This window comes from Pungitius pungitius, chromosome 15 (genome assembly GCF_949316345.1).
Source record: "Pungitius pungitius chromosome 15, fPunPun2.1, whole genome shotgun sequence".
Classification (NCBI taxonomy): domain Eukaryota; kingdom Metazoa; phylum Chordata; class Actinopteri; order Perciformes; family Gasterosteidae; genus Pungitius; species Pungitius pungitius.
Window position 1 is genome coordinate 8,584,969 of NC_084914.1, and position 17,279 is coordinate 8,602,247.

General features: G+C 47.6%; 1 protein-coding gene across 1 annotated transcript; it reads left to right on the forward strand.

The window, feature by feature from the left end:
• The first annotated feature begins 36 nt into the window (after positions 1 to 36).
• hs2st1a (heparan sulfate 2-O-sulfotransferase 1a) lies at positions 37 to 16,368 on the forward strand. The gene is made up of 8 exons (XM_037459294.2): positions 37 to 261; positions 430 to 604; positions 12,701 to 12,954; positions 13,030 to 13,115; positions 13,368 to 13,506; positions 13,632 to 13,729; positions 14,869 to 15,026; positions 15,904 to 16,368. The coding sequence occupies exons 2-8, from the start codon at positions 481 to 483 to the stop codon at positions 16,125 to 16,127; spliced, it is 1,083 nt and encodes a 360-aa protein (XP_037315191.2). The 5' UTR covers positions 37 to 261; positions 430 to 480; the 3' UTR covers positions 16,128 to 16,368.
• Positions 16,369 to 17,279: the final 911 nt, after the last annotated feature.

Here is a 17,279-nt window from a genome sequence, read left to right on the forward strand (position 1 = left end):
ACGAATAGAAATCCTCCGCCGCGTGCTGGACTGTTGATGCGTCCAATGGCCTGGGAGGTAGTAATTGTATGTCCGTGGTGCGGTGGTGGACACAAACTGGATGGGACAGAGCAGCGCTACATGGGGGACGGAGGCGACAGCGGCTGGTACCACCGCTCCGACAAACCGTAGAGACCGATTCTCAACCTCTCATCCGCTCACGGTGCCCCTCTGCTGGCCACCGACTTGATGAAATAACCAAGCCCACACATCGCCTTTGAGGTAACCAGAGGATTTTAAGACCGCTAGATACAAACACACACACACACACACACACACACACACACACACACACACACAGCGGGCCACGCTCACACACTCAGCCGCTTTGTAACCACCGTCGTCGTTCTGTGTGTGTGTGTGTGTGTGTGTGTGTGTGTGTGTTTTCAGCGTCTCCTTTCTCTGAACATGGACTGACCGAATAACCCTCTGGATGATTTGATGGGGCTGCTCCGAGTCATGATGCCGCCCAAGATGCAGCTTTTGGCGCTGCTGGCGTTCGCCGTGGCCATGTTCTTCCTGGAGAACCAGATCCAGAAGCTGGAGGAGTCCAGGGGGAAGCTCGGTAAGTTTAATGGGGTCTGCAGGCCGATCCCGACCCCTTCACAGCACTCCAGGAACACCGCAGGCTGTGTGGGAGGCATCTTTCTTTGTGGTCACTTTGTAGCTATGTGCATCACCATGGTTGTGCATCTGGGCACCAACGCCTCGCCGGATGGTTCAGACAATGGCACACGGTCAAGACCAGTTAAATGATCCGCGAGCTGTCCACACCGAACTTTGCATGGCAATTCCCAAGTATTTAAATGCCCCACAGACTCTCCAGTCTGTGCAATGCAACGCGAGATGGAGGAGTTGCTGCTTTCTTCAGCCTGTTGCCCGGTGACAGGCTGAATCTCAGTTTTTTAAAGCCCACCGAGATGTCTGTGTTGTGGTTCAACAAGCGGCCCAAAAAGATGCTTTACTGTAGCTGGTGTTTCTGGAAAGGTGTGATACACAGTATATTGCAGGAAACCTCGATTTGCCTCCGAGTTTTTAGTCATATTTTTTTATTCACGAGGATGCCACTCTGCTGCAAATGCTCCGTTTTTCTAAACTCTCTCCTGAGATTGGAAGGTAGGCGACGCTGTGTTCAAATCCCATTGTGAATCCCCAAGTTCAGGGGCTCGCTCACCAATAAAGATCTGGGACATTGGAGGATTATCCCTGTAGGGATTTTGTTTTGCAGAGTGGAGCAGACGGTCTGAGGGGGAAGCTGGTGTACCCCAGGGGGGCTCAGACACCACCTCTTGTAACATTTGGTGTGAGTGGGAGCCCGGCACCGAAAGGGGGGGGGGGGCGCCAACTGACCATCTTCTCGGCAGACATTTTGACACCTCAATAGCAGCAGGGAAAGCACAGGTTATCGCGCATGCTGGTTCATTCAAATGTCTTCCCGGGACACTTAATGGGACAGAGAAACGTGTTCGTTTTATTGGTTAAACCTGTGCCAATTAAGAGGAAAGAAAAAGCACACATGGAAAAGAAAATGAAATCTAGTCGTGAGAAAAGCTGATTGGAAGACTCCAAACTCTTCCAGCAAAGCTTCTCCGCTATATATCAAGAGACACGTTATCTTTCACCGTCTTGCAACACATCTGGCCTCATGTGAGCGGGAACAGAAGAACCTGAACAGCTTTGTTTCTGTCTCTTTTTTTCCTGCATTATAACTTTACATGGAAGTAGACTGTTCCTTTTTTTATTACCCTAGCGGATAGAAACGCACCTTAAATCTCTTTCTGTTGAAAACATTGGCTATAAATTCTCATGATTCATTGACTATAACGAGTATTGATAACGGTTGTCTTGATCATTGTGACAGGCACCTGCATGCAGGTTTATCAATGCAACCAAATACAAAGTCCCTGGACTCTAGTTGTCATGGAGCTGCCAGTAAATCACAGCTTGTGCAGAAACGGGCAATCACGATAAGAGGTCGAATAAGCCAAGTGAAATCATTGTTGTTTTTGGAATCTTTACTGTGCACTAACATTAATACGTTTGTGGAGTCAAAGTTGTCCTGGAGCCGTTTGTGACGTCTTCAAATACTGCAGTTTTTATTTATTTGTTATGGTCAGTTGTATAAAACCAAAAGATACTTGGAGTTTAAGTCAAGGATTTATCCCATGTCAGTTTTTCTTGGCCTCTGAGGTCGGAGAGTAGACGGACTGGTATCCAGGCGAGATGAAATAGACTTGTGTCCTCATAATTGAATAAAGCCTCCCGGTTGAGTTTTTTTCACATGTTGGAACACTTGTGCGTCCTGCTGGGGGAATAGATGGCTATATTGGCCTGTGGCATGGATTATTGCTGCCGTAAAGTGCTATACTTTACACAGACTCTCCTGGGCAACACACACACACACACACTCCTGATGCTGATACACAACCTGAGAGGCCTTTCCCCCGACTGCCCACCACCACGAGAATCTGTTGACTTGGCAAAAAGCCTCCTGATGGATGACCGGGCAGATGCCTGAGTGCTGCAGCCCTGAATGATGTGCTGCACGGCCAAATAGTTGTGACAGAGGCTTTAACGGCCACGTTGCCGGTCACGCTACCGGGTCCGCCCGCTGCAAGCCCAGCGGGGCAGCAGTCAAACAACAACAACAACACACAAAAACCCAACCTCCGTGAACGACTCCTGCATGCTACAAAACAGGAGAAGCTCTAAATGTCACCTCCGTGTTCGTAGTGAAACTTCATCCTGGATCGGAAATGACCGGCGGCCTCCGCTCGAAGCGCGAGATCCCATTGCCTCACGTGCGGGTTGAATCATTTCCCCCTATTAGCCCCCTCCCCCTCCTGCAGGGCAGACAAGCTGGGATTTGCCTCCAGAGTAATCGTCGCCTCCCCGTGTCCCAGAGAGGTCTCCTGCATTTCAAGCACGCGGCGATGCAGCTCTGTGTCCCGCTGTAGGCCGGATCCATTATTCCGACGCCATTTCTCTCTCCGGCTGCTGCCGGCCGGGTCAACAGTAACGCAGAATGACTGCAGGGATGGATGGAATAATAATGTTTTTTTTTTTTTTATATATATATATATTAAAAGCAACGTGATGGGGATTCAGAGCCACTTTCCCTGTCAGGTTTGCCATTAACTCCCTCTCGGTTTACGCAATCTGAGACGCTCACCTTGAAAAATTGCCGCTATTAAGGAATGTCAAGACAGAAGAATGATGCAGAGATTTGATTCAAACCAGGATTCAATCTTATTATCCCTTTGAGGAAGATTGTCTTTTCAAGAAGGCCCGAGCCAAAGGAATTTTTATGTTCCCAAAATAACTGGAAATAAGTTCCATCAGAGTATGCAAGTTGATCATGTGGACATCTGCATCATTTTTTTATTGCAGATTCATTTAGCAGCGATAAGCACGCATATGCAAGTGGAAAACACGAGGCTGCTAGAGTTGACGTCTCAATACAGTAGGCTGAGTAACTCCGATCTGAACAATACCACAAAATGTGAGTGATGCACTGTCGGTAATATTTTCGTACCCGTGCATACTTTGCAGTGGTGGGTTTGAGACATTATTTATGATTATCTGGCTGAAAGCATGTTCATCACACAGTTGTGCGTCATTATTTCTGAAACATCTGTGCCTGCTGCCATGTTTTTATTGATACAAGCGACGCTGAACTTATTTCCTCAGGGAGATTATTCATAAACGAGTACAGATTTCCATTGAAGGAATGCCTGCTCTTCCGCCCTTCTTTTTGATAGTCAAAAGTCTTTTGATAACAGAACCTGTGGTGACAGCTTGCAGGTTAATTGCTGGCGTGTTTGAAGTGAAACCTCGCAGCCTTTTTGTAAACTGTTGCAAACAGCCTCTCCTCCTCTGGGCCCCGCGGGTCGCTTGAGGGCCGCGTGTCACCCAGCCGACCCCCCCCCCCCACCGCCCTTTTCATTTAGAGATGAGCCGAGTGTCCGCCCGCAGACTCCTCTCCCCTCTTGGTCAACTGTGTTTTAGCCTCCCTGAGAGCTATGAAGGGGCCATGAGTCGTTTGCTCCCCATCTGCAGGTCGGCATCTGTTGCCACGGTCGCCCTTGGTCGCTCTGTGAAACGTAGCGTCTGGGGAGGGCGGCTCACAGCGGGGATTGGATGTGTTGCGGGAGGCTCAGCGCTAATGGTCACACCGGGCTTAGTCTGTATTGTCAGGTGCACGCTTTGTGTGTGGAGGGGGGTGCGAGGATATATGGCTGCCGTGGGGGGGGGTTGTTCCCTGTAAAGTGCCGCGCACGGTAGCAACCGGAGACGGGCGCTGCGCAGCGCGGCCTCCAGCAGGATGACAGAGCGGCTAATCGGGGTGTTATGGACGCTTTCACAGCCGGGCTGTAATTGGAGGCCGTTCTAGGAGAACACTCTGCTCCCACACCGCCCGTCGCTCCCCTCAGCCGGCCTCCCCTCAGTCTGCCTCCCCTCAGCCTGCCTCCCCTCAGCCGGCCTCCCCTCAGCCGGCCGCGCCTCCTCACACAGACACACTTCCCTCGCGTCCTCCTGTGTCGCTTGGTTGGTTCTCACGAGAAAGTGGCCATTTAAATACCACGTGAACCCTGCAGGTCAGATGGTATGGAGTGAACTGGCGAGTGGAGCCGCGGCTCATGGGCGACTTAGTTATTGTCATAAATGAGACGCCGTAAGCCGTCCTGCAGAGATGCTCGTGAGGGCACATCGATGAACGCTGTGCTGGTGTGACGTTTTCCTTCTACGTGACCTCAGGAATCATCCCTTTTTTCAATCGTTTTCAAATGATCAGAGAAGCGAGCAGATCAGATTTAGACCCTGCGGGGCCCGCACCTCGCCAGAGCCTGCGGCCCGATTGACTGATAATGGAGCCTGTGGTTGTGAGCACGTGACGGCAGGTGTCAGTTTCCCTGAGCTCCTCTCCGGCTAACAAACCCCTCCCATGAGAGTAACTTATACTGCCCGGGTACTCTCATCCAGCTCCTTCTGGATCAATAGTTGTAAACAACTTCTTAGCGTAACCCCCCCTCGTGTTTGACTAACCCCATCGGAACAGAGAATATCCGCCACCGGGCGTCAGAAATAAAGTTCTATGAAAGGAGGAGGGGCAAAAGGAAAGAGATGATTTCATTTATATTGCGAAAGAGAATATAATATAATTAAAAGCCCCAGCTAGTGGATCACAAGCTTTAACGAAAGAAAAGTGAGAAGAACGCACGCCGGCAGCACTTTTACAACCAATTTCATCAGAGCACGGATGGATAAAGGAGGGAAGAAGGGGGGTGGGGAGGGGGCCTCCGGTTGAACCTGGCTCCTGTTAGTTTTGTTGATGGCTTAAAGCTCCTGCTATCTTGTTTTCTTGTAACACCGCTTGTCCTCAGGGGTCAGCTCTTAATGTGACCCTGCTACACCCCCCCCAGCCCCCCTCCCCCTTCTCCTCGCCAGACATCTCGACCTCTTTTCTACCCGTCTCTGGCTCCTCGTCGCTGCATGTGCCTCCTTCCCTCTCCTCACCGCGCAGCAAAAGACAAAAGCTCTGAAATTCAATTTGAAGTTAATTTCGACCGAATAGAAACTGATTCAGCAATATCTGGGTTGCTATAATTAAGATGTCCCCGGCTGACTGAGGATAAGTGGATTCAGGCCTCTTTCAGTGAGGCTTCACACTAGGTTGAGTGGTTATGCCTTTTTCTCTTTGTATCTGCCCTGTCCCACCTCGCACTGATATCAATGGTGCACCAATTCAATATGCTGGATTACTATTGCTGCTGATTTTGACTTTATTGAACAGATTTAAAGACATGATGATTTAAACTATAAAAAGTGTCACTGACTTTAGTTCTCATTGCCCGTTTATTCAATTTACAGTGACCTGCATGCTTTATGTGCACATAGATATCAAGTTTTGTTAAGAGATTCTGGTGTGAAATGCTAAAAGCGGCCAATGAGGCTTTGAGCTGGACCACTTCTTCTTTTCTTTTTTAGATTTACTTTTACTTTTAGCCTTCAGACGCAACCGATGGACGTCCTCCCAACAGACCGTCATGACTCAGAAGTTCCCCCATTTTTTAATATCGCTGTGAGCGCGAGGCACACAAAAAGCTGCTGCTGAGCAATTTGTTTCATCGTCTGTAATCCTGGTAGTCGACAAAATGTTTTTCACTGTCCAAACACCATCATGCAGTGATTCATTTATAAAGTTGAGGGGGTGGTTTTAGCTCCACCGTGACATGTGATTAAGTGATGTGTATTAACAGGCTCATGTGAGGAACAACACAAAACGATTCCACATAGTGGTGTCAGAAACGACGTCCTCACTGGATGGATGGCCTGCAGATGCTAAATAGTACGGAATGAATGAATGAAGAGGAAGGAGCAAGCAGAGACGCAAGACAGATGAGCCCAGCGTCGTTGCTGAGACGTTGTGCATGAACCCCCCCCCCGCCCCCCCAAGTTCACCTGTCCGTCCCGCTCATCATTAAAACCACCAATATCTGTCATCTGCTCTGTCTTAATAGTGTGTTCCCCCGGAGGCCCCTGCATGCATTATTAATCGTCTGTTGCAGGGCTAAGAGACGGAGAGAGGGGGGGACATCTGATATCTGTCTTCCCAGATCTTTATGTCGCGCAAACGCTGTTTGTTGTTTATATATTAGGATACGAGGGCCACTGAGGGTTGGATTTCGGCGCGGATCTATATGCATTCAGCCACTGTCTCTCCCGCTGAAGGCTCTTGAGAGAGGCTGTGAGAACATGCAGTGCAGGCACAGACCTTCCTGCTGCTCCCCCCTTCTTTCTGCACAGGCAGATATCCCTTTTCTTATCTTTTCTGAAGCACAAATGCATCGGAAAAAGCCGGCTAATTCTCACTGCTTAGTCATTGACAATCCGTGACAGGACGAGATCTGCAACAATCACCAAACCCCCCCCCCCCGAACCCCTCTCCCCTCCGCAATCTGTCAGACTCGCCTTTACTTAAGCAGGCAGGGCAGTGCTGGGATCTGCAATTTGTGTAAATTGCTCCATAATCTCATCTGACTGGCTGCTCCTGATGAAGCAGACAAAACGTGGCACCTTTTTACTCCTTCCGTCTCCTCAGACATGATTGGCTCAAATGCGTATAAGAGACAAATTAGAGCAGGACGTGGCAGGTTGGACCGGGATTGTTGTCCATCTCTCCCGGATTGTTGTCATAGCGGTAAAGACATGGCTTGTATTTAGGTATTATTATAAATGGGCCACATGTGGCTGGAGCTTATTTAGTGTTTTCGAACAGCTGGTTTTTAAATCCGTAGCACAGGAACTCGCCGGAGCAATAGAACGGTCCACCCTAAGCTGCCTGCGCGTCATTTTTAGTTTTTTTCTTGCGTTGACATGGTCCTCCTCAATGGCCTCATTGTCGTCTCAAGACGTTTCCCCTGAAACTCTTAACCACTTTAAACTGTCTGCACAGGGTCGTACGTCAGTCCTGACAAGGCCACGTTTTGTCTCTCCTCTCCATATGAGGAACGCTTTCTCTGCTTTCCATGACAAATACACTCTTGTTTTCAACTGGGGGGGGGGGCTGTTTTCCATCATTTTTACCGGATATCCGTCCTTCCTGTGGACTGGGGGGGGGCTGAGATGTACGCTCGGGCCAGGCGGCGGCAGCAGCATTTCTCTCCGGAGGATGGAGCACCTCCATCGTGCACCTGCCATTGCGTTTGCCTCATTTTTCTTTCCTGCGCTCCGCCGTGCCGTCTGGTAGAAGCACAGCGGCTGTGGACGTCATCACAATGACAGGCTCTTTAGCTTGTATACATGCGGCCTCACAGAGCAGCCGTGCCAGATGCAGGACGAGGAATGTCATGTTACTGTCAAACGTGTCGTTCTTTTGAGAATCTGTAATTTAGCCGGGCCTTTTATTCCCCTACTTCACCTCACTGGGTGCATCTGTTGATTTGATGTTCAAACATGAGGGCTTTCTGTGGCTCATATTGCTGTCTGATTTTAATTTATTGTTCAGTACTGTTTTTAACATTCCCAGTCAGAATTTCCTGCTTTGTATCCTCCAGAGTCTCCTCTGATCCATTATTAAATCTGTGACTCTCACGACTGGATCAGCAAGGCAACTCCCAGGGGGCACGAACAGGTCTTGATCTTAATTCCATTTATTTTGGAACAAATTTGGGACCAGAGTAAAAATTTAAAATAAAATAAAAAAAGAGACCATCCTGCATCCTGTACAGTTTGAAGGCATAAACACGCGCAAAGAAATATGCAGCTTGTGACAGCTGAGCGGGGCATTGCGCTTGAGTCATAAATAGCATCAATGTAAACACTACCAGTAATGAACAGAAAGTCAACATTACAGTGAATGCAAATCAGCTTGAAATGGCGATCAAGTCCCTTGTATGGATTCAATACTGTTTATCAGCAGATATCTTGGACTTCGCTCTACATGTGTCTCTCATGTGTTTATTTACCTCTCCTCTCTTCCCCAGCTGCTGTGTGCAGGCACAGCACAGTCAATAAGACTTTTCATGTAGTGTCAAACTTGTGCGCCAATGGGGGGCGAAACGCAACGCAACTCAACTTTTTTTTTTTTTGCATGTTAATCTGTGTTTTTTCCTGCTTTTATAACGAGTGGAAAAACTGCATAAAGTTATGGGAGTGTGGTTTAGAAGTTTTGTGCGTGGTTGTGTTTCTCCCTTCCCGCTTTCATCCTGAGCTTGTTTGAAAGCACTCAAGGCGTTTTTTGAATGTACCAAACACCTCGATGAAAGCGCTCGGGGATCAGCAGCCGCCAGCAGTGTTGAAGAGCGGCATGGCCCTTTTCGCTCAAAGCATGTTTTATATCCCTCGTCATCACCCACAGGCAACATGGTGCGGCAAGTCGTGCTCCGTTAAATCATTCCAGTCTTCGTTCCCTTGTTTAATCCACTTTCTTCTGAGCGGATCTAGACACTCGATTAGAATAATTAGAAATTCCCAAAGTGCGCGGTCTACCCAAATGTGCGAGAGTGGTGCAGGGTGACATAACTGCTCCCCCCCCACCCCTGAAGCAACACACAGTCAGTAGGGAAGAGGAGGGAAACAGCAGCAGCAGAGACCTAGATCTCTCCGCTCTGTCATACGTCATTTATTTTGCAATCCAGTGTCATCCGAGCAGAACCATGCAAGCTGCACACCTCAGTCTGCCGCTGATAGACAATCTCTATTACCCACCTAGCCCAAGGTGGCCCAGGCCTCGGTTCGAAGGGCTAACCCTCTCTGGGGAAGAGCTCCGACGGGCAGGTTGGAGCGATGATGGATTTATGTGCAGCCTGGTGAAAGGATCATCTACCCCCCCGCCCCCCCCCCCCCCCCCCCCACCTTCCACACTTTTATTATCCCATCAGATCTAACGCTATAGCTGTAATACATGGCGGCCTGTCGCATTTTGCAGATCTGGCGGGCGAATGTGAATGATTTTTTTTCAAATGCTTGCGTCTAATCGGCCGCGAAATTGCTTCAGTAAATATGTTCGACTACCGGGGCTCTTCTTCCTGTCTCTCGCCCTGAATGGAACTCTGAGTAATAGGCTTGTAGTTGTCGCAATGTTTAAGACCGGTGTTGGCTTCACGGTTCATAATTAGCTTTTAATGCACAGAGACGGCTCGAGGGAAGGAAACTGACAGAAATGTGGAATGAAAGGAGGCCTGCTGTGTGGCCATAGTGGTTCGGGCTTTTGTTCTCTAATTAAATGACCTCAGAGGGAACGCTTAGCTTAAGTGTGTATGTGTGTGTGTGTGTGTGTGCCCTCTAATATGGAGGTCTTTGCCAATTGTGTTCAGTCTCGCAATGAATAGGGCGTCTTCTACAAAGCCTAAGAAGGCCTCCCTGTGCCCCCTTCGCCTCCTTGTTGGTTGTTGGACATTTGCCATATGCCATGTCTTTCAACAAGTGGTCTCTTCGCATAGCTGAGGACGTTGTAGTTGGGGACGCAATAGCCCCCCAGTCTTTTCCCACTGGCTCCCATCTCCAAGGAGGGAGGGGGGGGGGGGCAGCCTTCTTGGCAAGCAGCATAAAAGCTTGAATTTGTGTGTTTATGCCACAACAAAGCAAAAAAAGACAGCTTACATGATGATCTGTGTCCTCCTGTTTGGCCCAGAAGTTGTCAGTAGTTCAAAATGTGGTGAAGAACATATCCAAAGTCAGGAGTAAGTGTAAGTCTAAAGTGTCAAGTTACTCTGTTAGGATCTAGTCTCTGGATAGATATCTTGCTCGGAGTCTAGTGCCAGCTCATCAGAGTCGTTTGGAATAATTTGTGGTGCTCACACAATCAAAACAACACAAGGGAAATACTTTGACATACTCAGCGGGTCTCTCTTAGAAGCAGCGTCCCTGATTCACTGGACAAACCTCGTCGTCGACAGCCCAGTATAATAAAAAGTTTGTTCTGTGAAAACTGTTGACAGAAAGGTCTGTGGATTATCCGGAGGAGCAGCAACACCTTCCCAGGAAAGAAACACATGGCTGCTGATATTTTTGGCTCACAGCAGTGAAATGTCAAACAGAATTCCACTTACCTCCAATATGTCTCAACCTGGAAAAACACTCCACTTGTTAGAGCATAACCCATAAACTAAATAAAGCACCTCAACCGTGACATCACTGATGTCTCCCAGCTAGTATGGAGATACATTAACGTCCATACATTGATATTTACATACATATATACTGTATAAAGCGAATAATTTAGAGCAGCAAAAACATTCTTTAAAGCCTTATCGATTGGATTTATTTGATGGAACTAAACCGAGGTGGAATAGCTCCGATAGAAGCACAAATACAGAAATGTTCCATGCATGCATAAACAAAATAAAGGCTCCGTCACTTAGGGGGAGAAGCTGACTGAGAAAGCATTTGTTTGTTGAAGCGGACACCTGGTACTCCACGTCACACCGAAGGCAGCTCATGTTCATGACTTGCATTGTCACGGCGTGCACTCTGACACACAGACACTTTCTCTGGCACTCTCCGCTGCACGCCGTCGTGAAAATAATCCCTAAAGGACATTTGAGCCCAAGAGATAAAAGTTCCAGCATAGCAACTGTTATGGCTGTTTTGGTTGGCTCACGAGGAGGAGGCCTGAATGCATGTGTCCATTACGGTTGTTCTGCATGCTGACAGCCTTCGGCCCTCGCGGCCACCTGGCACGTCTCCAGGCCACTGGCACGTCTCCAGGCCACTGGCACGGTAGCAGCGGCGCGGCTCTGTGCGTAACCGGATCCGGCTATCGATGAGTGGAACTTTAACAGCTGCTCAGCAGGGTTTTTGAGAGGGTGGGGGCCAGTGACAGTGTTGTGTGCGCGTTGCACAGATGAAGGAGAGAGGGCGGCGGAATCACAGTTGACGTCTTAATTGGCCGCCGGTGCCAGACTCCGGGCCGGGGTGGCGTCTCGGCAGCCAGGCCGAGCTTTGGGCTTTAGGAGCCCGCTGGCTCCATTGAGTGCTCCCACGGGTATTAGGTACTCCAGTGTTGTGCTGCCCCTCCTCTCTCTCTCTCTCTCTCTCTCTCACTCACACTCACACACACTCGCCCTCCATCCTTCTTGCAGAGCTCCCTGAGGCATTGTCAACACCAGTCAATCTGAGGCAAATTCAGAAAGAGAAAAGCCTGAGGGCGACAAAGGCCCGGGCCTCTCTGTGCTGAATCTTTTCATACAGAGGCACCGAGGTCTGGCTTTAGGATTGAAAGGCCTCCGCCCCGCTCATTTATAGCGTATAGATCGCCCGTAAACGTCAAATTCGCTATCAAATAACTGTAGCTTTACCGTCTAACTCCCGACCTCTGACCTCTCGCTCGTCGGCCTTCCACCCTCATTAGGCAATGCAATGCAAGTTCTCGGAGGAGGAGGAGGATGCTGGGTTAGAGAAATCAATTGATACTGTTTACTACTAGGTGTCTGAAGCACACAAAGACGGACTTGTGACGTCACATTTGTTTGATGTGAAACGGGAGCACGCCGACACCTCGCACTGCGGTTAAATAAGGAGAGTAAAAGGTACGTTGGAGGACTGACATTAAAGTGGAATCTGATAAGAAAACAAGAGCGGTGGTACCGCAGTGTGAAATAGGCCGCTCACAAAATAATTAGCTATTACTCCTGTTTGAAATGATTCTTTAATCCTTGGTGTGAAGCAGGAACGTAGTTTTCAGTGATTAGCTCTGGAAAAGAATGAAATCAAAATCGCAGCTTATTCTCACACACGCAGCAGTGTTCTTCATGTCTTTGAAGGTTAACTCATGTCAAGTGGATCAGGTTAATATTCAATTGTCCTTTTTGTAGCAGAGATGTTAAATAGGCATCAGTTGAGTTCTGTTTGAGCTTAACATCTGTTAAACATTGACACATACACACACACACAAGCATCTGGGGTTATGGGACTTGAAGCTGGAGGGGCTTTTGCTTGCCCTCATTCAAACTACTCAAATAGTATTACTTGCCGCTTGCCTAGACTGTGCAGTATTCAGGATGCAATGCTTCTTTGTAAAGTTTTTAATTAAGTTATTCTGCTCCATAGAGAGGTCAGGTTCCGCTCCAGAGCACCAACCCCTGGTCTCTCCGAAGGACGTTTCTATTAGCTACTTTTTCTTCCGCCTCTCTCCAACTTCCTGTCGTTGCCCTTCCAGAGCGCGCCATCGCCAGACACGAGGTGCGAGAGATCGAGCAGCGGCACACGCAGGACGGCCTGCGGGAACGGGACTCGCCGGCCTCGCCGCCGTCCGAGGGCGAGGACGACGTCGTCATTATTTACAACCGCGTGCCCAAGACGGCCAGTACCTCCTTCACGAACATCGCCTACGACCTGTGCGGGAAGAACCACTATCACGTGCTGCACATCAACACCACCAAGAACAACCCGGTCATGTCCATACAGGACCAGGTGAGAGCTCACTTTCACCAGCCTGCGTTCTTTCTCTATTCATTCATCATTTACTCAGTTTTTGATTTGTTTTAGGTGCGATTTGTGAAAAATGTGACTGAGTGGAGGGAAATGAAGCCGGCCTTCTACCACGGACACGTCTCCTTCCTGGACTTCACCAAGTAAATAAACCCTCTGGCATTATAACGGCACCATTGTAAAAACGGGCTCATTGTCGCTTTGTGCGGGTGACTCCCCCTCGTGGTCGTTCGCGGCTCTTCACCCGTATGAGCTGAATGGAGGCACTTTGCTGAACCGCTGACCTCGGCATGTTGCCGCCACGAAAGAGGCACATCGTTGAACTCGTAAATCTGTGTCTGTATTTTGGGCTCACAGTTGAGTGCCCTGAACCCAGTCACTGTCATTTCTGTCAGGTTTGGGGTCAAGAGGAAGCCCATCTACATAAACGTGATCCGGGACCCCATTGAAAGGCTGGTGTCCTATTATTACTTCCTGCGTTTCGGGGATGACTACAGGCCCGGTTTGAGACGCAGGAAACAAGGAGACAAGAAGGTAGAAAGTCATGAAATGTCCAATGCTATTGTTGAAATATATAATATATATATATATATATATATATATATAATATATATATATATATATATATATATGACTCATGCATTTTGTTTGTGTTTTAGACGTTTGATGAATGTGTATCTGCCGGCGGCTCAGATTGTGCTCCTGAGAAGCTCTGGCTGCAGATTCCCTTTTTCTGTGGTCACTACTCTGAATGCTGGTGAGTGTTCAAACATCTGGCACGGCTCAGACAACACGCATGGAAATAAATGATGATCCGTTGATTTAATTAAAAATCTATATCTAGTGTGTGTGTGTCAATTGTTAAGTGAAGTCCAGCATTGTGGTGCTTTCATCCATTACCAAAGCGCCTATTGTCTTTCAATTGTTTAAATCCACTGTTTACCTCGGTTTCGTTAGCCTTTTTGTAGCTTTGCTTTTAAGGAGGAACTTAATTATTGTTTTAATGATAAAAATCTTTCTAGGTATTATGGGCCACAGAAACAATTTAGTGACCCCTTGTTGGTTCACTTTTTGACCTGCTATCTGACCTAGCATGTCAATTAAATTTTGTTGTAAATTGCCAATCTTAGCCCTTCATTCTCAAGGGGTTCAGGAGGAAAACTGTGTCAGTTTGGTTTCATAAAGCACACTTTAAACGTCATTGTCCATTTCCCTCAGTCTTCAGGTCCCTGAAAGCCATCGCAGCGTTGATTTGTTATCTCTTCACGATGATCTCTATCAATCTCTCTCCTTCGCTGCCCTCACTTTCCTTCGTTTAATCTGTCCTTCAATCGCCCTCCATCTTTTAACCATTTTCTCTCTTAAGGCAGGTAACTCCCACAAGGTCTGAGTGACTGAAAGGCCCTTTCACACACAGATGCTGTAATAATGCTCCCCGTTACCCAGGTTTTGATATGATTGAGTTCACTGTTGTGCGCTCGCAGCATACTAAAGCAGCAGAGAGCACATTGGAAACAAAAAATGAAATGTCGAAAAAAGGGAAAGGGGGCTGCCTGTCTCCTAATAATGTGTTTAAAGAGACTTAGCCAGAAAGTTACTTTGCAGGTTAAAACAATATACTTCCTTTATTAATAATTTCTCAACAAAACCTTGCTACTGACTTTATTTATTTCCATCCTTCCTGCCTCATTCCTCCGGTTGGCTCAACCCTCTCTGGACCCTGTTCACGTCTCATTTTTCCTGTCACTGTCTTTGTACCTTTCAGCTCACTCCCTTCCTCCCCCACAATTTCTGTCCATTCTTTGCCCTTATCATTTTACATGCAGGGGAACGGCCACTTTTTCAGCACAATGTGAAGAACACGTACTGAATGAACAATGAACATAATCTGTGCAGGAACGTGGGCAGCCAGTGGGCTCTGGAGCAGGCGAAATTCAACCTGGTGAATGAATACATGCTGGTTGGATTAACCGAAGAGCTGGAGGACTTTGTCATGATGCTGGAGGCCGCGCTGCCCCGCTTCTTCAAAGGAGCCACTGAGCTGTACAAAACAGGTGCCAACATCTCCTGAATAGTTGGAATCTATTTGCTTTTTGTTATTTTTGTTTCCCCCGCTAATTGTATGATATGGTAAAAAGCATCCTTAATGACTCCCTCGTATTTCAATGCTAAAAGTGATGTGGTTGCATATTAGCGGTCTGAATTGCTCCTCTGAGAATTGCATTGTGATCGATACGCACTCATGGCCCTCGCTGATGTAGTTACAGATTAGTTTTGAGTGCAGCCAGAATTAATAATGGAGAGCACGGGAAGAATTCCATCTGACGTTGATATAAATGTACTTTAGCTTGAGCATGTTAATCATTTTTAGCAGCCAATACCCACAAGTACTGGAGTTAATCAGGTGCTAGTGCCGGGGCTGTTTAAATCATGTCTGTCAAAGACATCGAATACACTCTAATTCCTGGGAAACCTTAACCAGACCTAGCTTACATTTAGAATGTTATTACATGTGTTAAAATACTTTCTCTATCACTCCGCCCTTTTACTAATGTGGGATTAATAGTCTTACTATTGGTAGTTAAGCCATATGCCGTTGATGCAAATGTATGATCAGTCTGCAGGGATTGCCTCTACACTGAGGATGGCTGGAGGTCACTGATCGGGACGAGTTATCAGCAAATTAAACCTACCGCCAGTTAAAAGTAACCAGCTAGTGGAAGACAAAGGGAGCAAAAGGGCAAGCTATTAGTGTTTAGAGTTAACTGGGCACAAAACAAGTCAAACAATTTGTGCTCCAATGGCAGAGTGGTTCTGTACCTGTGCAGGATGTCCACTGTAAAGTTACCCAGCATTCATGAAAACTTCAGAAAAACCTCCGTGTGGTTCAAAAAAACAAAAAAACAATCCTCCTTCTCTTTTTAACCACAGGGAAGAAATCCCACCTGAGGAAGACCAGCGAGAAGAAGCCGCCCACAAGGGAGTCAATCGCCAAGCTGCAGCAGTCGGCCATCTGGAAGATGGAGAACGAGTTCTACGAGTTTGCGCTGGAGCAGTTCCAGTTTGTCCGGGCACATGCTGTCAGAGAAAAGGACGGGGAGCTCTACCTGCTGGCACAAAACTTCTTCTATGAGAAAATCTACCCCAAAAACTAAAGAGTCATGTGCCCGCAGAAGAGGACATTTGGTGCAGGCTCCGTGCGGTCCACGAAAAAAGAGAAGGAAAGGGAGCGTAATGGACTGACAGGTGACTGTTTGGACTTGTGCTTGATGGCATGGCGTGGAGCTGCAGAACAACCGCCCTCTGGTGACAGCTGCCTCACACACTCGTCCGTGTGCCGGCCAACTGGACGGGGAGCTTGTGTTTCGTTGGCAGGTTGTGTTCCAAGCAGCCCCCCCCCCCCCCCCCCCCCGGGTCTCCATCCCCCCCCTCACTTCCACACCAAAAGGTCGTCGGGGCCAGAGAAGCTCTGCCGGCATGTGTCTGGAGATGCCCTGTCGTCCATGGATTGGTCAGACCGCCTCTCCCGATTGGCTTCTCTGTCCAACACGGTTTCATTGGCTCTGTACGGTTTGGTGTGTTTGGTTGTATTTTAACTCTTTTCCTATGGCGACATGTTTCACGGTGACGCAACATCTGCATACCTCACCACCACCGCTACTAATAACTTAAAGAGATTTCAAGTGTAAGAAACTGCTGTATTATTGGACTTGAATTCAAGCGTTTTAGGTTTTTATGAAATAAAAATCCAGTGACCATGGATTATATACACGTGCGTATGTTTTATACTGTACTTGATGTCTTTTGTTGGTTGTAATTGAGCAGCTTTGCCCGGAGGCCATTCCTCCGTAAAGAAAGAAGACTTATTGAAATGTGGAAGAATATGGTGAAGATGCAGCTGCTGTAAATATTTACTACTTTTCCAGTCTGATTCATTCACATGCAGATTTGCTACAATATAAGGTTGATCCATTTCTATACAGAGTTTGTTCATTTCATTCTCTAGTCTCCATCAGATTTTTTTTTCTTTTCATTTAAGAACCAGGCGGACTGAAATATGAGAATATTTCGGGAAATTAATTTGCTTCCTCAAGAGTTTAATCAGGAGATGGTTACCACTCTGATGTAATTCCCTCGGATGAAAGACTACAGACAACGGCTGGTTAGCTTAGCTTAGCATAAAGACTGTAAACGGGGGGAGCGGCTAGCATGTCACTTTTCCAGGACACCTCAAACTTGTGTTTTTTGTACACATTAAACTAGAGGGCCTAAAGTCTAAGTGTGATCACTTCTCGATAAATTTCTTA